The following is a 24,482-nucleotide window of genomic DNA, read 5'->3' as shown; positions in this document are numbered from 1 at the left end:
GACACTGGTGGACATGGAGACACACAGGTAGACATGGGGACATAGGTGGAGATAGGGACACACAGGTGGACATGGGAATATACAGGTGGACACACAGGTAGACATGGGGACATACTGGTGGACATGGGGACAGACAGGTAGACATGGGGACATACAGGTAGACATGGGGACACACAGGTGGACATGGGGACATACAGGTGGACATGGGGACATACAGGTGGACATGGGGACACACGTGGACATGGGGACATACTGGTGGACATGGGGACACAGGTGGACATGGGGACACACAGGTAGACATGGGGACATACAGGTGGACATGGGGACACACAGGTAGACATGGGGACATACAGGTGGACATGGGGACACACAGGTGGACATGGGGACACACAGGTGGGCATGGGGACACACAGGTGGACATGGGGACACTGGTGGATATGGAGACACACAGGTAGACATGGGGACATAGGTGGACATAGGGACACAGGTGGACATGGGGATATACAGGTGGACACACAGGTAGACATGGGGACATACTGGTGGACATGGGGACACACTGGTAGACACAGGGAAATACAGGTGGACATGGGGACAATGGTGGACATGGGGACATACAGGTAGACATGGAGACACACAGGGCGACATGGGGACACAGGTGGACATGGGGACACTGGTGGACAAGGGGACACACAGGTGGACATGGGGACATACAGGTGGACATGGGGACACTGGTGGACATGGGGACACACAGGTGGATATGGGGACACATAGGTGGACATGGGGACATACAGGTAGACATGGGGACACATAGGTAGACATGGGGACATACAGGTGGACATAGGGACATACAGGTGAACATGGGGACACTAGTGGACATGGGGACACCGTAGACATGGGGACATAGGTGGACACGGGGACACAGGTGGACATTGGGATATACAGGTGGACATGGGGACATAGGTGGACATAGGGACACACAGGCGGACATGGGTACACAGGTGGACATGGGGACACACAGGTAGACATGGGGACATACAGGTAGACATGGGGACATACAGGTAGACATGGGGACACACGTGGACAAGGGGACATACAGGTAGATATGGGGACACACGTGGACATGGGGACATAAAGGTGGACATGGGGACACACAGGTGGACATGGGGACACTGGTGGATATGGAGACACACAGGTAGACATGGGGACATAGGTGGACATAGGGACACACAGGTGGACATGGGGACATACAGGTGGACACACAGGTGGATATGGGGACACACAGGTGGATATGGGGACACATAGGTGGACATGGGGACATACAGGTAGACATGGGGACACATAGGTAGACATGGGGACATACAGGTGGACATAGGGACATACAGGTAGACATGGGGACACTAGTGGACATGGGGACACCGTAGACATGGGGACACAGGTGGACATGGGGACACAGGTGGACATGGGGACATAGGTGGACATAGGGACACAGGTGGACATAGGGACACACAGGTGGACATGGGTACACAGGTGGACATGGGGACACACAGGTAGACATGGGGACACACAGGTGGACATGGGGACACACAGGTGGACATGGGGACACACGTGGACAAGGGGACATACAGGTAGATATGGGGACACACGTGGACATGGGGACATAAAGATGGACATGGGGACACACAGGTGGACATGGGGACATACAGGTAGACATGGGACATACTGGTGGACATGGGGACACACAGGTGGACATGGGGACACACAGGTGGACATGGGGACACTGGTGGATATGGTAACACACAGGTAGACATGGGGACATAGGTGGACATAGGGACACACAGGTGGACATGGGGATATACAGGTGGACACACAGGTAGACATGGGGACATACTGGTGGACATGGGGACACACTGGTGGACATGGGGACACACTGGTAGACATGGGGACACACAGGTGGACATGGGGACAATGGTGGACAAGGGGAAACACAGGTGGACATGGGGACATACAGGTGGACATGGGGACACAGCTGGACATGGGGACATACAGGTAGACATGGAGACATACAGGTAGACATGGGGACACACAGGTGAACATTGGGATATACAGGTGGACATGGGGACACAGGTGGACATGGGGACACACTGGTGGACATGGGGACACACTGGTGGACATGGGGACATACAGGTGGACATGGGGACATACAGGTGGACATTGGGATATACAGGTGGACATGGAGACACGTGGACATGGGGACACAGGTGGACATTGGGATATACAGGTAGACATGGGGACACAGGTGGACATTGGGAACATACAGGTGGACATGGGGACATACAGGTAGACATGGGGAAACACAGGTGGACATGGGGACACAGGTTGACATGGGGACACAGGTGGACATGGGGACATACAGGTAGACATGGGGACACAGGTAGACATGGGGACACTGGTGGACATGGGGACACAGGTGGACATGGGGACATACAGGTAGACATGGGGACACACAGGTGGACATGGGGACACACAGGTAGACATGGGGACATACAGGTAGACATGGGGACACACGTGGACAAGGGGACATACAGGTAGATATGGGGACACACGTGGACATGGGGACATAAAGGTGGACATGGGGACACACAGGTGGACATGGGGACACTGGTGGATATGGAGACACACAGGTAGACATGGGGACATAGGTGGACATAGGGACACACAGGTGGACATGGGGATATACAGGTGGACACACAGGTAGACATGGGGACACACAGGTGGATATGGGGACACATAGGTGGACATGGGGACATACAGGTAGACATGGGGACACATAGGTAGACATCCAATCCAATCCAATCCAGTTTATTTATAAAGCACCGTTAAAAACAACAAAGTTGACCAAAGTGCTGTACAGAAGAAACAATAAAACATACATATTTACATCATAATGGGGCATCAGCACATTGTTAATAGTAAAACAACCCTTTAAATTAGTAAAACGCCAAAGAGAAAAAATGAGTCTTCAGACAAGACTTAAAAACAAGAAGCGATTCAGCCTGTCTAATGTACAGGGGCAGCTTATTCCACAACTTGGGACCAATAACAGAAAAAGCTCGGTCACCTCTCAGTTTACGCTTCGTCTTAGGAACCACAAGCACATGGGGACATACAGGTGGACATAGGGACATACAGGTAGACATGGGGACACTAGTGGACATGGGGACACCGTAGACATGGGGACATAGGTGGACATGGGGACACAGGTGGACATTGGGATATACAGGTGGACATGGGGACATAGGTGGACATAGGGACACACAGGTGGACATGGGTACACAGGTGGACATGGGGACACAGGTGGACATGGGGACATACAGGTAGACATGGGGACATACAGGTAGACATGGGGACACTGGTGGACATGGGGACACACAGGTGGACAGGGGGACACAGGTGGACATTGGGACGTACAGGTAGACATGGGGACACTGGTGGACATGGGGACATACAGGTGGACATGGGGACATACAGGTAGACATGGGGACACAGGTAGACATGGGGACGTACAGGTAGACATGGGGACACTGGTGGACATGGGGACATACAGGTGGACATGGGGACATACAGGTGGACATGGGGACATACAGGTAGACATGGGGACACAGGTGGACATGGGGACATACAGGTAGACATGGGGACACTGGTGGACATGGGGATACTGGTGGACATGGGGATATACAAGTAGACATGGGGACATAGGTGGACATAGGTACATACAGGTGGACATGGGGACATGGGTGGACATTGGGATATACAGGTGGACATTGGGATATACAGGTGGACATGGGGACACAGGTGGACATGGGGACATACAGGTAGAAATGGGTACACACAGGTGGACATGGGGACATACAAGTGGACATGGGGATACAGGTGGACATTGGGATATACAGGTATACAGGTGGACATTGGGATATACAGGTACACATGGGGATATAGGGACATACAGGTGGACATGGGGACACAGGTGGACATGGGGACACAGGTGGACATAGGGACACACAGGTGGACATGGGGACACAGGTGGACATGGGGACACAGCTGGACATTGGGATATACAGGTGGACATGGGGACATACAGGTAGACATGGGGACATACAGGTAGACATGGAGACATACAGGTAGACATGGGGACATACAGGTGGACATGGGGACACAGGTGGACATGGGGACACAGGTGGACATGGGGACACACAGGTGGACATGGGGACACACAGGTGGACATGGGGACACACTGGTGGACATGGGGACATACAGGTGGACATGGGGACACAGGTGGACATGGGGACACACTGGTGGACATGGGGACACACTGGTGGACATGGGGACACACAGGTGGACATGGGGACACAGGTAGACATGGGGACATACAGGTGGACATGGGGACACAGGTGGACATGGGGAAACACTGGTGGACATGGGGACACACTGGTGGACATGGGGACACACAGGTGGACATGGGGACACAGGTAGACATGGGGACATACAGGTGGACATGCGGACATACAGGTGGACATGGGGACATACAGGTGGACATTGGGATATACAGGTAGACATGGGGACACAGGTGGACATGGGGACACACTGGTGGACATGGGGACACAGGTGGACATGGGGACATACAGGTAGACATGGGGAACTACAGGTAGACATGGGGACAGAGGTGGACATGGGGACAGAGGTGGACATGGAGACACAGGTAGACATGGGGACATAGGTGGACATTGGGATATACAGGTAGACATGGGGACATAGGTGGACATAGGGACATACAGGTGGACATGGGGAAACAGGTGGACATGGGGACATACAGGTGGACATGGGGATATACAGGTGGACATGGGGACACACTGGTGGACATGGGGACACAGGTGGACATGGGGACATACAGGTAGACATGGGGAACTACAGGTAGACATGGGGACAGAGGTGGACATGGGGACAGAGGTGGACATAGGGACACAGGTGGACATGGGGACACAGGTGGACATGGAGACACAGGTAGACATGGGGACATAGGTGGACATTGGGATATACAGGTAGACATGGGGACATAGGTGGACATAGGGACATACAGGTGGACATGGGGAAACAGGTGGACATGGGGACATACAGGTGGACAAGGGGACATACAGGTGGACAAGGGGACATACAGGTGAACATGGGGACACATAGGTGGACATGGGGACATACAGGTGGACATGGGGACACAGGTGGACATGGGGACGTACAGGTAGACATGGGGACACAGGTGGACATGGGGACACAGGTGGACATGGGGACACAGGTGGACATGGGGACATACAGGTGGACATGGGGACATACAGGTAGACATGGGGACACATAGGTGGACATGGGGACATACAGGTAGACATGGGGACACTGGTGGACATGGGGATATACAAGTAGACATGGGGACATAGGTGGCCATAGGTACATACAGGTGGACATGGGGACACGGGTGGACATTGGGATATACAGGTGGACATTGGGATATACAGGTAGAGATGGGGACACAGGTAGACATGGCGACACACAGGTAGACATGGGGACATAGGTGGACATAGGGACACACAAGTGGACATAGGGACACACAGGTGGACATGGGTACACAGGTGGACATTGGGATATACAGGGGGACAAGGGGACACAGGTGGACATGGGGACATACAAGTGGACATGGGGACACTGGTGGACATGGGGACATAGGGACACACAGGTGGACATGGGGACACAGGTGGATATTGGGATATACAGGTATACATTGGGATATACAGGTATACAGGTGGACATGGGGACATACAGGTGGACATGGGGACATACAGGTGGACATGGGGACACAGGTTGACATGGGGACATACAGGTAGACATGGGGACACACAGGTGGACATGGGGACACACAGGTGGACATGGGGACACAGGTGGACATGGGGACATAGGTGGACATGGGGACATACAGGTGGACATGGGGACATACAGGTGGACATGGGGATATACAGGTGGACATGGGGACACAGGTTGACATGGGGACATACAGGTAGACATGGAGACACTGGTGGACATGGGGATACAGGTGGACATTGGGATATACAGGTACACAGGTGGACATTGGGATATACAGGTACACATGGGGACATAGGGACATACAGGTGGACATGGGGACATAAAGGTGGACATGGGGACACAGGTGGACTTGGGGACACAGGTGGACTTGGGGACACAGGTGGACATAGGGACATAGGTGGACATGGGACATACAGGTGGACATGGGGACACACAGGTGGACATGGGGACATACAGGTGGACATGGGGACATACAGGTAGACATGGGGACACTGGTGGACATGGGGACACACAGGTGGACATGGGGACATACAGGTAGAGATGGGGTCACAGGTAGACATGGCGACACACAGGTAGACATGGGGACATAGGTGGACATAGGGACACACAAGTGGACATAGGGACACACAGGTGGACATGGGTACACAGGTGGACATTGGGATATACAGGGGGACAAGGGGACACAAAGGTGGACATGGGGACACAAAGGTGGACATGGGGACACAGGTAGACATGGGGACACACTGGGGGACATAGGGACACACTGGTGGACATAGGGACACAGGTGGACATGGGGACACACAGGTGGACATGGGGACACAGGTGGACATTGGGATATACAGGTAGACATGGGGACACAGGTGGACATTGGGACACACTGGTGGACATGGGGACAGAAGTGGACATAGGGACACACAGGTGGACATGGAGACACAGGTGGACATGGAGACACAGGTGGACATGGAGACACAGGTGGACATTGGGATATACAGGTAGACATGGGGACATAGGTGGACATAGGGACATACAGGTGGACATGGGGACATACAGGTGGACATGGGGACACAGGTGGACATTGGGATATACAGGTAGACATGGGGACATAGGTGGACATAGGGACATACAGGTGGACATGGGGACACACAGGTGGACATAGGGACACACAGGTGGACATTGGGATATACAGGTGGACATGGGGACACACAGGTGGACATTGGGACATACAGGTGGACATGGGGACACAGGTGGACATGGGGCATCCTCTCCACCCTAACCTGTCTCCCACCGAATGTCCATGATGGACACCAGTTGTCTGGATCGACGGCTGGATTTGATGCGATGCTTTTTTATGCTACCGAGTAGGACCACCCAAAAAAAGTGGACTGTCTATGGAACTGCGATCATTTAGTTTATCTATGTCAAATTCCCAGGCATTCGCTGTAAACCACTACGATGAAACTGGATAAATCAGAAACATACCTTGGGTTCTGGTTCTGCCATCATCAACTCCTGAGGACAGAGACTCCATCATCTCCGCCCTCTTAGAGTGAAACTGAGCTGGTTCCAGACGTCCACGGGCCACATCTCTCTCCATGCTCCTCTCCAGCTGCCGGCGGTAGCCTCCACTGCCATCCAAACCAAACTGCCTCTGAACAAACCGAGAGCAGAAAGCCAAGCTGAGCGGCCCACTCTGATCGGTACCGGCGCACATCCCGGCGGACCACAGCTGGACTGCTCTGCACATGTTCAGTCTCAGGACACACTCAGAGGTCATCCGGTTCGTACCGACCGGGTTCAAGGTCACAAGGCTTCAAGTTCCCTTAGAAGGATGGCCTTGGTAGGTGGGGTCTGGGGTTAGCGGGGGGTCCGGGGTTAGCGGGGGGTCTGGGGTTAGCGGGAGTCGGGTTAGCGGGGGTCTGGGGTTAGTGGGGGGTCCGGGGTCCGGGGTTAGCGGGGGGTCTGGGGTTAGCGGGGGTCTGGGGTTAGCGGGAGTCGGGTTAGCGGGGGTCTGGGGTTAGTGGGGGGTCCGGGGTTAGCGGGGAGTCTGGGGTTAGCGGGGGTCTGGGGTTAGCGGGGGTCTGGGGTTAGCGGGGGTCTGGGGTTAGCGGGGGGTCCGGGGTTAGCGGGGGGTCCGGGGTTAGCGGGGGGTCCGGGGTTAGCGGGGAGTCCGGGGTTAGCGGGGAGTCTGGGGTTAGCGGGGGGTCTGGGGTTAGCGGGGATTCGGGTTAGCGGGAGTCTGGGGTTAGCGGGGGGTCCGGGGTTAGCGGGGGGTCCGGGGTTAGCGGGGAGTCCGGGGTTAGCGGGGAGTCTGGGGTTAGCGGGGAGTCTGGGGTTAGCGGGGAGTCTGGGGTTAGCGGGGGTCTGGGGTTAGCGGGGGGTCTGGGGTTAGCGGGGGTCTGGGGGTCTGGGGTTAGGGGGGGGTCTGGGCGGACCAGGAGGACTATGCGGACTAGGCGGACTGGGAGGGAGGACATCCCATTCGGACGCTGCATCCTGAACTGGGACACAGAATCTGAACTGGGACGCAGCATCCTGAACTGGGCCGCAGAACCTGAACTGGGACACAGAACCTGAACTGGGACGCAGCATCCTGAACTGGGCCGCAGAACCTGAACTGGGAGGCAGAACCTGAACTGAGAGGCAGAACCTGAACTGGGAGGCAGAACCTGAACTGGGACGCAGAATCTGAACTGGGACACAGAACCTGAACTGGGAGGCAGAACCTAAACTGGGAGGCAGAACCTGAACTGGGAGGCAGAACCTGAACTGGGAGGCAGAACCTGAACTGGGAGGCAGAACCTAAACTGGGAGGCAGAACCTGAACTGGGAGGCAGAACCTGAACTGGGAGGCAGAACCTAAACTGGGAGGCAGAACCTAAACTGGGAGGCAGAACCTGAACTGGGAGGCAGAACCTAAACTGGGAGGCAGAACCTGAACTGGGAGGCAGAACCTGAACTGGGAGGCAGAACCTAAACTGGGAGGCAGAACCTGAACTGGGAGGCAGAACCTGAACTGGGAGGCAGAACCTAAACTGGGAGGCAGAACCTGAACTGGGAGGCAGAACCTGAACTGGGAGGCAGAACCTAAACTGGGAGGCAGAACCTGAACTGGGAGGCAGAACCTGAACTGGGAGGCAGAACCTAAACTGGGAGGCAGAACCTGAACTGGGAGGCAGAACCTGAACTGGGAGGCAGAACCTGAACTGGGACACAGAACCTGAGAATGACAGAAAACCTTCCTGTTCACCATCTTCTGGTGTTTTTGGATGGTTGTAACCTACGCTGACCTCAGTACTGCCCTCTGGTGGATGAGCACCAAGGCGACGTGAAAGTCAGATGAAGATGTTTGCGGCGGATGTCACCGTTTACGGATGTAAGAGAGTGTATATGGGTCTTAGCAGGACACAAACGGGAAGAGATTCTCCATCTCCTAATGTTCAGTAGAGCTACAGTTCCATTAGAAATGTGTCAAATCCAGGAGATTCCTCACCTGCAGCTTCCTGAACTGCTCCTTCTCCTGCCTCCTCCTCTGGTCCTCCTCCTGCTGGAGCTGCCTGGCCAGCCTCAGATCGGATCCAAGACCTCCAGCTGCAACACAGTGAAGGGGAGCACGTTGGAGAAAGCAGATAAATCTGTCAAACATTCAACGTGTGGCGAGTTATGCTTCATAACTGGATGGAACTCCTCACCTGCTCCACCAGCACTCTGCTCTACATGATGCTCCACATGTTCCTGCAGAGCGAAGCCGTCACCGCAGACCGCCAAGCACATGGGACACTCAAATCTCATCCGTCCTACAAAACAGCTGCTGCTCATGAGCCAGGTAGCATCTGGTAAAGTCATGCAGATTTTAAAGCTTGTCCAACATTCAGCGAACAGCTACTGATCAGAGCAAACATGGAAATACGGAGAAAACGGCAGCACCAAGATTCCTGCAGTGTTCAGCGGTCAAGCTGAAGGAGGAATGTTCAGAGAAAAGATTCATGAAAAGTCCATGAAGAGTCAGTAATAAGTCAGAGAAGAGTCTTCACGAGTCTGTAGTCACTAAGAAGTCCAGCGTGGAGTCATGGAAGGTCTTCATACGAGTCAGTGAAGGCAGTAAAGACTCAGAGTCGTCTAAAGAGTCAGTTTAAAGATTCAGGAGTCGTGGGATGAGTCATGGGAGGGGTTAAGGGAGGGGCCACGGGAGGAGTCATGGGATGCAGCAGCATAAAGAATGTACAGGAACCATCGCTTCTGAAACTTCCCCACTGACTGAAGCTTCATCATGTTTGTGTTTCAGATCAATAATGTTCTGATCAGATATATTTCAGTGAAACTGGACTCTGGTCCCTCTGCAGACCCGATCCACAACTGCAGCAGTAAGAAGAAACAGGATGTCTGAGACGCTGGACACAACCTGTACGTAGTTTCTACAAACTGATGTGACTCTGTCCAGGTGGACATGTCCTCCAATCAAAGCTCTCCTCCAGGACAGCAGAGACACACCTGAGTGGTGGATTAATGATGATGATGCAGGTGAGCACACCTCCGGTGTTGACCCTGGTGCAGAAGAAGAAGACTTTCAGACACAGATCCAGGTTTAATAAAAAAAACACTTAAAGAGCCTATAAAACTAAAAGCATGAACGTTTTCTTCAGTCTGCCTTTTTGTTTGAATAACACATTAAAATCATGTAAAGTTGTGTTTTTAGACCTTTTTTTAAAAATTTTTTTTATCATGGATGAGCTGTGCTGGTCCGAGACCCCAAATCAGACTCTGCTTCTGGTCCCTGAAGTCTGCCTGAGTAAAGACATGTGTCTGTAGGCGAGCTGAGCCCAGGCTGCTGTCTGGATCGGACCAGGAGGGACCGGCTGCATCCACTCACCAGGCTGGCTACACACATGTGGCGTGTTGTGTGAACAGCTGCCGGTGGAGGTTACCTGCAGCGCCGCTCTGCTCCAGCAGGTGAAGCTCCACATGCTCCTGCAGGACAGCGCTGCTGCTGCACACCAGAGGACACATGGGACAGGACAGCATCCTCCCTGCAACACAAACACAGCTGGATGAGAGCTGGAAGACCCGGACCGGATCTCAACCGTCCCTGCAACACAAACACAGCTGGATGAGAGCTGGAAGACCCGGACCGGATCTGAACCGTCCCTGCAACACAAACACAGCTGGATGAGAGCTGGAAGACCCGGACCGGATCTCAACCGTCCCTGCAACACAAACACAGCTGGATGAGAGCTGGAAGACCCGGACCAGATCTGAACCGTCCCTGCAACACAAACACAGCTGGATGAGAGCTGGAAGACCCGGACCGGATCTGAACCGTCCCTGCAACACAAACACAGCTGGATGAGAGCTGGAAGACCCGGACCGGATCTCAACCGTCCCTGCAACACAAACACAGCTGGATGAGAGCTGGAAGACCCGGACCGGATCTCAACCGTCCCTGCAACACAAACACAGCTGGATGAGAGCTGGAAGACCCGGACCGGATCTCAACCGTCCCTGCAACACAAACACAGCTGGATGAGAGCTGGAAGACCCGGACCGGATCTCAACCGTCCCTGCAACACAAACACAGCTGGATGAGAGCTGGAAGACCCGGACCAGATCTGAACCGTCCCTGCAACACAAACACAGCTGGATGAGAGCTGGAAGACCCGGACCGGATCTCAACCCTCCCTGCAACACAAACACAGCTGGATGAGAGCTGGAAGACCCGGACCAGATCTGAACCGTCCCTGCAACACAAACACAGCTGGATGAGAGCTGGAAGACCCGGACCAGATCTCAACCGTCCCTGCAACACAAACACAGCTGGATGAGAGCTGGAAGACCCGGACCGGATCTCAACCGTCCCTGCAACACAAACACAGCTGGATGAGAGCTGGAAGACCCGGACCAGATCTGAACCGTCCCTGCAACACAAACACAGCTGGATGAGAGCTGGAAGACCCGGACCAGATCTGAACCGTCCCTGCAACACAAACACAGCTGGATGAGAGCTGGAAGACCCGGACCGGATCTCAACCCTCCCTGCAACACAAACACAGCTGGATGAGAGCTGGAAGACCCGGACCAGATCTGAACCGTCCCTGCAACACAAACACAGCTGGATGAGAGCTGGAAGACCCGGACCAGATCTCAACCGTCCCTGCAACACAAACACAGCTGGATGAGAGCTGGAAGACCCGGACCGGATCTGAACCCTCCCTGCAACACAAACACAGCTGGATGAGAGCTGGAAGACCCGGACCAGATCTGAACCGTCCCTGCAACACAAACACAGCTGGATGAGAGCTGGAAGACCCGGACCGGATCTCAACCGTCCCTGCAACACAAACACAGCTGGATGAGAGCTGGAAGACCCGGACCGGATCTCAACCGTCCCTGCAACACAAACACAGCTGGATGAGAGCTGGAAGACCCGGACCGGATCTCAACCGTCCCTGCAACACAAACACAGCTGGATGAGAGCTGGAAGACCCGGACCAGATCTGAACCGTCCCTGCAACACAAACACAGCTGGATGAGAGCTGGAAGACCCGGACCAGATCTGAACCGTCCCTGCAACACAAACACAGCTGGATGAGAGCTGGAAGACCCGGACCAGATCTCAACCGTCCCTGCAACACAAACACAGCTGGATGAGAGCTGGAAGACCCGGACCAGATCTGAACCCTCCCTGCAACACAAACACAGCTGGATGAGAGCTGGAAGACCCGGACCAGATCTGAACCGTCCCTGCAACACAAACACAGCTGGATGAGAGCTGGAAGACCCGGACCGGATCTGAACCGCCTGAAAGACCTCCTCGTAAAGGGGACGGCTTCAGCCTGGAGTCCATCCGGGTCCTCCTTCCTGCAGGGGACCCAGTCTGGTTTGAGGGTTCTGTGTAATCAGGGTCCAGTTAGGGATTGTTGCGGTTTCTGAAGACCAGGACCCAGTTTCAGCTCTATGATTCTGTTTCTGGACCCAAGCATGCAGGTCCAGAGACCGGACAGCGGGTCGGGTCTCCAGACCCAGCCCAGGCTGCTTCCAGGCTTGTTCCAGGATTTTTCCAGGCTGCTTCCAGGCTTGTTCCAGGATTTTTCCAGGCTGCTTCCAAGCTTGTTCCAGGATTTTTCCAGGCTGCTTCCAGGCTTGTTCCAGGATTTTTCCAGGCTGCTTCCAGGCTTGTTCCAGGATTTTTCCAGGCTGCTTCCAAGCTTGTTCCAGGCTGCTTCCAGGCTTGTTCCAGGATTTTTCCAGGCTGCTTCCAGGCTTGTTCCAGTATTTTTCCAGGCTTGTTCCAGGCTGCTTCCAGGCTTGTTCCAGGCTGCTTCCAGGCTTGTTCCAGTCTGATTCCAGGCTTGTTCCAGTCTGCTTCCAGGCAGCTTCCAGTCTGCTTCCAGGCTTGTTCCAGTCTGATTCCAGGCTTGTTCCAGTATTTTTCCAGGCTGCTTCCAGGCTTGTTCCAGTATTTTTCCAGGCTGCTTCCAGGCTTGTTCCAGTATTCTTCCAGTCTGCTTCCAGGCAGCTTCCAGGCAGCTTCCAGGCAGCTTCCAGTCTGCTTCCAGACTTGTTCCAGTCTGATTCCAGGCTTGTTCCAGTATTTTTCCAGGCTGCTTCCAGGCTTGTTCCAGTATTTTTCCAAGCTTGTTCCAGGCTTGTTCCAGTATTTTCCCAGGCTGCTTCCAGGCTTGTTCCAGTATTTTCCCAGGCTGCTTCCAGGCTTGTTCCAGTATTTTTCCAGGCTGCTTCCAGGCTTGTTCCAGTCTGCTTCCAGGCTTGTTCCAGGCTTGTTCCAGTCTGCTTCCAGGCTTGTTCCAGGCTGCTTCCAGGCTGCTTCCAGGCTTGTTCCAGTATTTTTCCAAGCTTGTTCCAGGCTTGTTCCAGGCTGCTTCCAGGCTTGTTCCAGTATTTTTCCAGGCTGCTTCCAGGCTTGTTCCAGTATTTTTCCAGGCTTGTTCCAGGCTTGTTCCAGGCTGCTTCCAGGCTTGTTCCAGTCTGATTCCAGGCTTGTTCCAGTCTGATTCCAGGCTTGTTCCAGTATTTTTCCAGTCTGCTTCCAGGCTTGTTCCAGTCTGCTTCCAGGCTTGTTCCAGTATTTTTCCAAGCTTGTTCCAGGCTGCTTCCAGGCTTGTTCCAGTATTTTTCCAGGCTGCTTCCAGGCTTGTTCCAGTATTTTTCCAGACTGCTTCCAGGCTTGTTCCAGTCTGATTCCAGGCTTGTTCCAGTATTTTTCCAGGCTTGTTCCAGCATTTTTCCAGGCTGCTTCCAGGCTTGTTCCTGGCTTGTTCCTGGCTTGTTCCAGGCTTGTTCCAGGCTTGTTCCAGGCTTGTTCCAGTCTGCTTCCAGGCTTGTTCCAGGCTTGTTCCAGTCTGCTTCCAGGCTTGTTCCAGTATTTTTCCAGGCTTGTTCCAGTCTGCTTCCAGGCTTGTTCCAGTATTTTGCCAGGCTGCTTCCAGGCTTGTTCCAGTATTTTTCCAGGCTTGTTCCAGTCTGCTTCCAGGCTTGTTCCAGTATTTTTCCAGGCTTGTTCCAGTCTGCTTCCAGGCTTGTTCCAGTATTTTTCCAGTCTGCTTCCAGGCTTGTTCCAGTATTTTTCCAGGCTGCTTCCAGGCTTGTTCCAGGCTTGTTTCAGTATTTTTCCAGGCTTGTTCCAGTTTGCTTCCAGGCTTGTTCCAGGCTGCTTCCAGGCTTGTTCCAGTCTGCTTCCAGGGTTGTTCCAGGCTGCTTCCAGGCTTGTTCCAGTATTTTTTCATGCTGCTTCCAGGCTTGTTCCAGGCTGCTTCCAGGCTTGTTCCAGTATTTTTCCATGCTGCTTCCAGGCTTGTTCCAGGCTGCTTCCAGGATTGTTCCAGGCTGGACTTTCCAGTTTGATGAATAAATAAAAATCTTCACAGTATTTGTTCCTGTTTTTTTTTACCTAATGCCGCCCAGACCCGGCTCGGAGTTCCTGAGGCAACAGCCGGTTCCGCCGGTTCCGAAGCTTCTTCATGCAGGAGCTTTCAGTTTGTCCTTCCGCCACAAAATAAAGTTCAGTACTTCCCCTGTACGGAAGCCGACAGCGGACACCCCGTCGCTGCGTGAACATGGTCCGTTTGGTGACAAAAACAGCTTAAACTGGAACATTTCAGGAACGTGCTTCTTATTTCTGCAAAATCTTTTCTGTTCCTGAAGAAAGACGTTAGAAATGTTCCGCCATCTTTCAGATGTTTGTCCTCATAGTGGACGTGTTTCTGTCCAGATGTTTGTCCTCACGCTGGACGTCTTTCTGTCCATGTGTTTGTCCTCATGGTGGACGTGTTTCTGTCCAGATGTTTGTCCTCATGGTGGACGTGTTTCTATCCAGATGTTTGTCCTCATGGTGGACGTGTTACTGTCCAGATGTTTGTCCTGACGCTTCACGTGTTTCTGTCCAGATGTTTGTCCTCACGCTGGACGTGTTTCTGTCCATATGTTTGTCCTCATGGTGGACCTGTTTCTGTCCAGATGTTTGTCCTGACGCTGGTCGTGTTTCTGTCCAGATGTTTGTCCATTGTGGACGTGTTTCTGTCCAGATGGTTGTTCTGGCGCCGGACGCGTTTCTGTTCAGATGTTTGTCCTGTCGCTGGACGTATTCCTGTCCAGATTTTTGTCCTCATGCTGGACATGTTTCTCTCCAGATGTTTGTCCTCAAGGTGGACGTGTTTCTGTCCAGATGTTTGTCCTCATGGTGGACGTGTTTCTGTCCAGATGTTTGTCCTGACGCTTCACGTGTTTCTGTCCAGATGTTTGTCCTGACGCTGGACGTGTTTCTGTCCATATGTTTGTCCTCATGGTGGACCTGTTTCTGTCCAGATGGTTGTTCTGGCGCCGGACGCGTTTCTGTTCAGATGTTTGTCCTGACGCTGGACGTATTCCTGTCCAGATTTTTGTCCTCATGCTGGACATGTTTCTCTCCAGATGTTTGTCCTCAAGGTGGACGTGTTTCTGTCCAGATTTCTGTCCTCAAGGTGGACGTGTTTCTGTCCAGATGTTTGTCCTCAAAGTGGACATGTTTGTGTCCATATGTTTGTCCTCAAAGTGAACATGTTTCTGTCCAGATGATTGTCCTGACGCTGGACGTGTTTCTGTCCAGATGTTTGTCCTCACAGTGAACATGTTTCTGTCCATATGTTTGTCCTCACAGTGGACATGTTTCTGTCCAGATGTTTGTCCTCATGGTGGACGTGTTTCTGTCCAGATGTTGGTCCTCATGGGGGACGTGTTTCTGTCCAGATTTTTGTCCTGACGCTGGACGTGTTTCTGTCCAGATGTTTGTCCTAACAGTGGACGTGTTTCTGTCCAGATGTTTGTAATGATGTTGGACATGTTTCTGTCCAGATGTTTGTCCTGTCGCTGGACGTGTTTCTGTCCAGACGTTTGTACTGACGCTGGACGTGTTTCTGTCCAGATGTTTGTCCTCATGGTGGACGCTTTTCTGTCCAGACGTTTGTCCTGACGTTGGACCTTTTTCTGTCCAGATGTTTGTCCTGACGGTGAACGTGTTTCTGTCCAGATGATTGTCCTGACGCTGGATGTGTTTCTGTCCAGATGTTTGTCCTGACGCTAATTGTGTTTCTGTCCAGATGTTTGTCCTAACACTCGACGTGTTTCTGTCCAGACGGTTGTTCTCATCGTGGACGTGTTTCTGTCCAGATGTTTGTCCGGACGGTGAACGTGTTTCTGTCCAGATGTTTGTCCTCACAGTGAACATGTTTCTGTCCATATGTTTGTCCTCACAGTGGACATGTTTATGTCCAGATGTTTGTCCTCATGGTGGACGTGTTTCTGTCCAGATGTTGGTCCTCATGGGGGACGTGTTTCTGTCCAGATTTTTGTCCTGACGCTGGACGTGTTTCTGTCCAGATGTTTGTCCTGACGCTGGACGTGTTTCTGTCCAGATGTTTGTCCTCACAGTGAACATGTTTCTGTCCATATGTTTGTCCTCACAGTGGACATGTTTCCGTCCAGATGTTTGTCCTCATGGTGGACGTGTTTCTGTCCAGATGTTGGTCCTCATGGGGGACGTGTTTCTGTCCAGATTTTTGTCCTGACGCTGGATGTGTTTCTGTCCAGATGTTTGTCCTAACAGTGGACGTGTTTCTGTCCAGATGTTTGTAATGATGTTGGACATGTTTCTGTCCAGATGTTTGTCCTGTCGCTGGACGTGTTTCTGTCCAGACGTTTGTACTGACGCTGGACGTGTTTCTGTCCAGATGTTTGTCCTCATGGTGGACGCGTTTCTGTCCAGATGTTTGTCCTGACGCTGGACGTGTTTCTGTCCAGATGTTTGTCCTGACGCTGGACGTGTTTCTGTCCAGATGTTTGTCCTGAGAGTGGACGTGTTTCATTCCAGATTTTTGTCCTCAAGGTGGACATGTTTCTGTCCATATGTTTGTCCTCACAGTGGACATGTTTCTGTCCAGATGTTTGTCCTCATGTTGGACGTGTTTCTGTCCAGATGTTGGTCCTCATGGTGGACATGTTTGTGTCCAGATGCTTGTTATGGCACTGGACGTGTTTCTTTCAGGATGTTTGTCCTCATGGTGGACGTGTTTCTGTCCCGATTTTTGTCCTCTAGGTTGACGTGTTTCTGTCCAGATGTTTATCCTCACAGTGAACATGTTTCTGTCCATATAGTTGTCCTCAAGGTGGACATGTTTTTGTCCAGATGCTTGTCCTCATGGTGGACGTGTTTCAATCCAGATGTTTGTTCTCATGGTGGACGTGTTTCTGTCCAGATGTTTGTCCTGACGCTGGACGTGTTTCTGTCCAGATGTTTGTCCTCACAGTGAACATGTTTCTGTCCATATGTTTGTCCTCACAGTGGACATGTTTCTGTCCAGATGTTTGTCCTCATGGTGGACGTGTTTCTGTCCAGATGTTGGTCCTCATGGGGGACGTGTTTCTGTCCAGATTTTTGTCCTGACGCTGGACGTGTTTCTGTCCAGATGTTTGTCCTAACAGTGGACGTGTTTCTGTCCAGATGTTTGTAATGATGTTGGACATGTTTCTTTCCAGATGTTTGTCCTGTCGCTGGACGTGTTTCTGTCCAGACGTTTGTACTGACGCTGGACGTGTTTCTGTCCAGATGTTTGTCCTCATGGTGGACGCTTTTCTGTCCAGACGTTTGTCCTGACGTTGGACCTTTTTCTGTCCAGATGTTTGTCCTGACGTTGGACGTGTTTCTGTCCAGATGTTTGTCCTGACGCTGGACATGTTTCTGTCCAGATGTTTGTCCTGAGAGTGGACGTGTTTCATTCCAGATTTTTGTCCTCAAGGTGGACATGTTTCTGTCCATATGTTTGTCCTCACAGTGGACATGTTTCTGTCCAGATGTTTGTCCTCATGTTGGACGTGTTTCTGTCCAGATGTTGGTCCTCATGGTGGACATGTTTCTGTCCAGATGCTTGTTGTGGCACTGGACGTGTTTCTTTCAGGATGTTTGTCCTCATGGTGGACGTGTTTGTCCCGATTTTTGTCCTCTAGGTTGACGTGTTTTGTCCAGATGTTTATCCTCACAGTGAACATGTTTCTGTCCATATATTTGTACTCACAGTGGACATGTTTTTGTCCAGATGCTTGTCCTCATGGTGGACGTGTTTCTGTCCAGATGTTTGTTCTCATGGTGGACGTGTTTCTGTCCAGACGGTTGTTCTAATCGTGGACGTGTTTCTGTCCAGATGTTTGTCCGGACGGTGAACGTGTTTCTGTCCAGATGATTGTCCTGACGCTGGATGTGTTTCTGTCCAGATGTTTGTCCTGACGCTAATTGTGTTTCTGTCCAGATGTTTGTCCTAACACTCGACGTGTTTCTGTCCAGACGGTTGTTCTCATCGTGGACGTGTTTCTGTCCAGATGTTTGTCCGGACGGTGAACGTGTTTCTGTCCAGATGTTTGTCCTCACAGTGAACATGTTTCTGTCCATATGTTTGTCCTCACAGTGGACATGTTTCTGTCCAGATGTTTGTCCTCATGGTGGACGTGTTTCTGTCCAGATGTTTATCCTCACAGTGAACATGTTTCTGTCCATATAGTTGTCCTCACAGTGGACATGTTTTTGTCCAGATGCTTGTCGTCATGGTGGACGTGTTTCAATCCAGATGTTTGTTCTCATGGTGGACGTGTTTCTGTCCAGATGTTTGTCCTGACGCTGGACGTGTTTCTGTCCAGATGTTTGTCCTCATGGTGGATGATTTTCTTTCCAGATGTTTGTCCTCATGGTGGTCGTTTTTCTGTCCAGATGTTTGTCCTGACGCTGATCGTGTTTCTGTCCAGATTTTTGTCCTGACGCTGGACGTGTTTCTGTCCAGATGTTTGTCCTCATGGTGGACGCTTTTCTGTCCAGACGTTTGTCTTGATGTTGAACATGTTTCTGTCCAGATGTTTGTCCTGACGCTGGACGTGTTTCTATCCAGACATTTGTCCTGACGCTGGACGTGTTTCTGTCCAGATGTTTGTCCTGACGCTGATCGTGTTTCTGTCCAGATTTTTGTCCTGACGTTGGACGTTTTTCTGTCCAGATGGTTGTCCTGACAGTGGACATGTTTCTGTCCAGATGTTTGTCCTGAAGCTGGACGTGTTTCTGTCCAGATGTTTGTCCTCATGGTGGACGTGTTTCTGTCCAGATGTTGGTCCTCATGGGGGACGTGTTTCTGTCCAGATTTTTGTCCTGACGCTGGACGTGTTTCTGTCCATATGTTTGTCCTGACGCTGGACGTGTTTCTGTCCAGATGTTTGTCCTCACAGTGAACATGTTTCTGTCCATATGTTTGTCCTCACAGTGGACATGTTTCCGTCCAGATGTTTGTCCTCATGGTGGACGTATTTCTGTCCAGATGTTGGTCCTCATGGGGGACGTGTTTCTGTCCAGATTTTTGTCCTGACGCTGGACGTGTTTCTGTCCAGATGTTTGTCCTAACAGTGGACGTGTTTCTGTCCAGATGTTTGTCCTGACGCTGATCGTGTTTCTGTCCAGATTTTTGTCCTGACGTTGGACGTTTTTCTGTCCAGATGGTTGTCGTGACAGTGGACATGTTTCTGTCCAGATGTTTGTCCTGACGCTGGACGTGTTTCTGCCCAGATGTTTGTCTTGATGTTGGACATGTTTCTGTCCAGATGTTTGTCCTGACGCTGGACGTGTTTCTGTCCAGACATTTGTCCTGACGCTGGACGTGTTTCTGTCCAGATGTTTGTCCTCATGGTGGACGTGTTTCTGTCCAGATGTTGGTCCTCATGGGGGACGTGTTTCTGTCCAGATTTTTGTCCTGACGCTGGACGTGTTTCTGTCCAGATGTTTGTCCTGACGCTGGACGTGTTTCTGTCCAGATGTTTGTCCTCACAGTGAACATGTTTCTGTCCATATGTTTGTCCTCACAGTGGACATGTTTCCGTCCAGATGTTTGTCCTCATGGTGGACATATTTCTGTCCAGATGTTGGTCCTCATGGGGGACGTGTTTCTGTCCAGATTTTTGTCCTAACAGTGGACGTGTTTCTGTCCAGATGTTTGTAATGATGTTGGACATGTTTCTTTCCAGATGTTTGTCCTGTCGCTGGACGTGTTTCTGTCCAGACGTTTGTACTGACGCTGGACGTGTTTCTGTCCAGATGTTTCCTCATGGTGGACGCTTTTCTGTCCAGATGTTTGTCCTCATGGTGGACGCTTTTCTGTCCAGATGTTTGTCCTGACGCTGGACGTGTTTCTGTCCAGATGTTTGTCCTGACATTGGACGTGTTTCTGTCCAGATGTTTGTCCTGACTCTGGACGTGTTTCTGTCCAGATGTTTGTCCTGAGAGTGGACGTGTTTCATTCCAGATTTTTGTCCTCAAGGTGGACATGTTTCTGTCCATACGTTTGTCCTCACAGTGGACATGTTTCTGTCCAGATGTTTGTCCTCATGTTGGACGTGTTTCTGTCCAGATGTTGGTCCTCATGGTGGACATGTTTGTGTCCAGATGCTTGTTATGGCACTGGACGTGTTTCTTTCAGGATGTTTGTCCTCATGGTGGACGTGTTTCTGTCCCGATTTTTGTCCTCTAGGTTGACATGTTTCTGTCCAGATGTTTATCCTCACAGTGAACATGTTTCTGTCCATATAGTTGTCCTCACAGTGGACATGTTTTTGTCCAGATGCTTGTCCTCATGGTGGACGTGTTTCAATCCAGATGTTTTTTCTCATGGTGGACGTGTTTCTGTCCAGATTTTTGTCCTGACGCTGGACGTGTTTCTGTCCAGATGTTTGTCCTCATGGTGGATGAGTTTCTGTCCAGATGTTTGTCCTCATGGTGGACATGTTTCTGTCCAGATGCTTGTTATGGCACTGGACGTGTTTCTTTCAGGATGTTTGTCCTCATGGTGGATGTGTTTCTTTCCCGATTTTTGTCCTCTAGGTTGACGTGTTTCTGTCCAGATGTTTATCCTCACAGTGAACATGTTTCTGTCCATATAGTTGTCCTCACAGTGGACATGTTTTTGTCCAGATGCTTGTCCTCATGGTGGACGTGTTTCAATCCAGATGTTTGTTCTCATGGTGGACGTGTTTCTGTCCAGATGTTTGTCCTGACGCTGGACGTGTTTCTGTCCAGATGTTTGTCCTCATGGTGGATGATTTTCTTTCCAGATGTTTGTCCTCATGGTGGTCGTTTTTCTGTCCAGATGTTTATCCTGACGCCGGACGTGTTTCTGTCCAGATGTTTGTCCTGACGCTGGACGTGTTTCTGTCCAGATATTTGTCCTGACGCTGGACGTGTTTCTATCCAGACATTTGTCCTGACGCTGGACGTGTTTCTGTCCAGATGTTTGTCCTGACGCTGATCGTGTTTCTGTCCAGATGTTTGTCCTGACGTTGGACGTTTTTCTGTCCAGATGGTTGTCCTGACAGTGGACATGTTTCTGTCCAGATGTTTGTCCTGACGCTGGACGTGTTTCTGTCCAGATGTTTGTCTTGATGTTGGACATGTTTCTGTCCATATGTTTCTCCTCACAGTGGACGTGTTTCTGTCCAGACATTTGTCCTGACGCTGGACGTGTTTCTGTCCAGATGTTTGACCTTAGAGTGGACGTGTTTCTGTCCAGATTTTTGTGCTTAAGGTGGACGTGTTTCCGACCAGATGTTTGTCCTCACATTGAACATGTTTCTGTCCATATTTTTGTCCTCACAGTTGACATGTTTCTGTCGAGATGTTTGTCCTGACGCTGGACGTATTTCTGTCCAGATGTTGGTCCTCACACTGGACGTATCTCTTTCCAGATGTTTGTCCATGGTGGACGTGTTTCTGTCCAGATGTTTGTTCTTATGGTGGACGTGTTTCTTTCCAGATCTATGTCCTGACGCTGGACGTGTTTCTGTCCAGATGTTTGTCCTGACGTTGGACGTGTTTATGTCCAGATGTTTATCCTCATGGTGGACGTGTTTCTGTCCAGATGTTTGTCCTGACGTTGGACGTGTTTATGTCCAGATGTTTATCCTCATGGTGGACATGTTTCTGTCCAGATATTTGTCCTCACAGTGGACATGTTTATGTCCAGATGTTTGTGCATGGTGGACGTGTTTCTGTCCAGATTTTTGTCCTCATGGTTGACTTTTTTCTGTCCAGAAGCTTGTCTTGATGATGGATGTGTTTGTCCAGATATTTGTGATCACAGTGGACGTGTTTCTGTCCAAATGTTTGTACTGACGCTGGACGTCTTTCTGTAAAGATGTAGTTCCTCATGTTGGACGTTTTTCTGTCCAGATGTTTGTCCTGACGCTGGACGTGTTTCTGTCCAGATGTTTGTCCTGACGCTGGACGTGTTTCTGTCCAGATGTTTGTCCTCACAGTGGACGTGTTTCTGTCCATATGTTTCTCCTCACAGTGGACGTGTTTCTGTCCATATGTTTCTCCTCACAGTGGACGTGTTTCTGTCCATATGTTTCTCCTCACAGTGGACCTGTTTCTGTCCAGATGTTTGTCCGGACGGTGAACGTGTTTCTGTCCAGATGATTGTCCTGACGCTGGATGTGTTTCTGTCCAGATGTTTGTCCTGACGCTAATTGTGTTTCTGTCCAGATGTTTGTCCTAACACTCGACGTGTTTCTGTCCAGACGGTTTTTCTCATCGTGGACGTGTTTCTGTCCAGATGTTTGTCCGGACGGTGAACGTGTTTCTGTCCAGATGTTTGTCCTCACAGTGAACATGTTTCTGTCCATATGTTTGTCCTCACAGTGGACATGTTTCTGTCCAGATGTTTGTCCTCATGGTGGACGTGTTTCTGTCCAGATGTTGGTCCTCATGAGGGACGTGTTTCTGTCCAGATTTTTGTCCTGCCGCTGGACGTGTTTCTGTCCAGATGTTTGTCCTGACGCTGGACGTGTTTCTGTCCAGATGTTTGTCCTCACAGTGAACATGTTTCTGTCCATATGTTTGTCCTCACAGTGGACATGTTTCCGTCCAGATGTTTGTCCTCATGGTGGACGTGTTTCTGTCCAGATGTTGGTCCTCATGGGGGACGTGTTTCTGTCCAGATTTTTGTCCTGACGCTGGACGTGTTTCTGTCCAGATGTTTGTCCTAACAGTGGACGTGTTTCTGTCCAGATGTTTGTAATGATGTTGGACATGTTTCTGTCCAGATGTTTGTCCTGTCGCTGGACCTGTTTCTGTCCAGACGTTTGTACTGACGCTGGACGTGTTTCTGTCCAGATGTTTGTCCTCATGGTGGACGCTTTTCTGTCCAGATGTTTGTCCTGACGCTGGACGTGTTTCTGTCCAGATGTTTGTCCTGACGTTGGACGTGTTTCTGTCCAGATGTTTGTCCTGACTCTGGACGTGTTTCTGTCCAGATGTTTGTCCTGAGAGTGGACGTGTTTCATTCCAGATTTTTGTCCTCAAGGTGGACATGTTTCTGTCCATATGTTTGTCCTCACAGTGGACATGTTTCTGTCCAGATGTTTGTCCTCATGTTGGACGTGTTTCTGTCCAGATGTTGGTCCTCATGGTGGACATGTTTCTGTCCAGATGCTTGTTATGGCACTGGACGTGTTTCTTTCAGGATGTTTGTCCTCATGGTGGACGTGTTTCTGTCCCGATTTTTGTCCTCTAGGTTGACGTGTTTCTGTCCAGATGTTTATCCTCACAGTGAACATGTTTCTGTCCATATAGTTGTCCTCACAGTGGACATGTTTTTGTCCAGATGTTATCCTCATGGTGGGCGTGTTTCAATCCAGATGTTTGTTCTCATGGTGGACGTGTTTCTGTCCAGATGTTTGTCCTGACGCTGGACGTGTTTCTGTCCAGATGTTTGTCCTCATGGTGGATGAGTTTCTGTCCAGATGTTTGTCTTGATGTTGAACATGTTTCTGTCCAGATTTTTGTCCTGACGTTGGACGTTTTTCTGTCCAGATGGTTGTCCTGACAATGGACATGTTTCTGTCCAGACATTTGTCCTGACGCTGGACGTGTTTCTGTCCAGATGTTTGTCTTGATGTTGGACATGTTTCTGTCCAGATGTTTGTCCTGACGCTGGACGTGTTTCTGTCCAGACATTTGTCCTGACGCTGGACGTGTTTCTGTCCAGATGTTTGACCTTAGAGTGGACGTGTTT

The 24,482-nt window shown here is 51.1% G+C and overlaps 1 protein-coding gene across 1 annotated transcript in view; it reads right to left on the bottom strand.

Moving 5' to 3' along the window:
* Window positions 1–14,902, bottom strand: part of zufsp (zinc finger containing ubiquitin peptidase 1) — a 162,645-nt gene extending 147,743 nt beyond the window's left edge. Inside the window, exons 1-6 of the mRNA XM_079240935.1 lie at window positions 14,804–14,902; window positions 10,824–10,925; window positions 10,390–10,443; window positions 9,591–9,695; window positions 9,392–9,489; window positions 7,381–7,549 (exon numbers count right to left, since the gene is read on the bottom strand). Coding sequence (XP_079097061.1) covers window positions 7,381–7,549; window positions 9,392–9,489; window positions 9,591–9,695; window positions 10,390–10,443; window positions 10,824–10,920 — 523 coding nt within the window. The 5' untranslated portion in view covers window positions 10,921–10,925; window positions 14,804–14,902. The remainder of the gene's footprint in view (window positions 1–7,380; window positions 7,550–9,391; window positions 9,490–9,590; window positions 9,696–10,389; window positions 10,444–10,823; window positions 10,926–14,803) is intronic.
* Window positions 14,903–24,482: the final 9,580 nt, after the last annotated feature.

The sequence above is a fragment of the Telmatherina bonti genome (assembly GCF_933228915.1).
Source record: "Telmatherina bonti genome assembly, chromosome: 5".
NCBI classification, from domain to species: domain Eukaryota; kingdom Metazoa; phylum Chordata; class Actinopteri; order Atheriniformes; family Telmatherinidae; genus Telmatherina; species Telmatherina bonti.
This window is presented reverse-complemented; position numbering and strand designations above follow the sequence as displayed.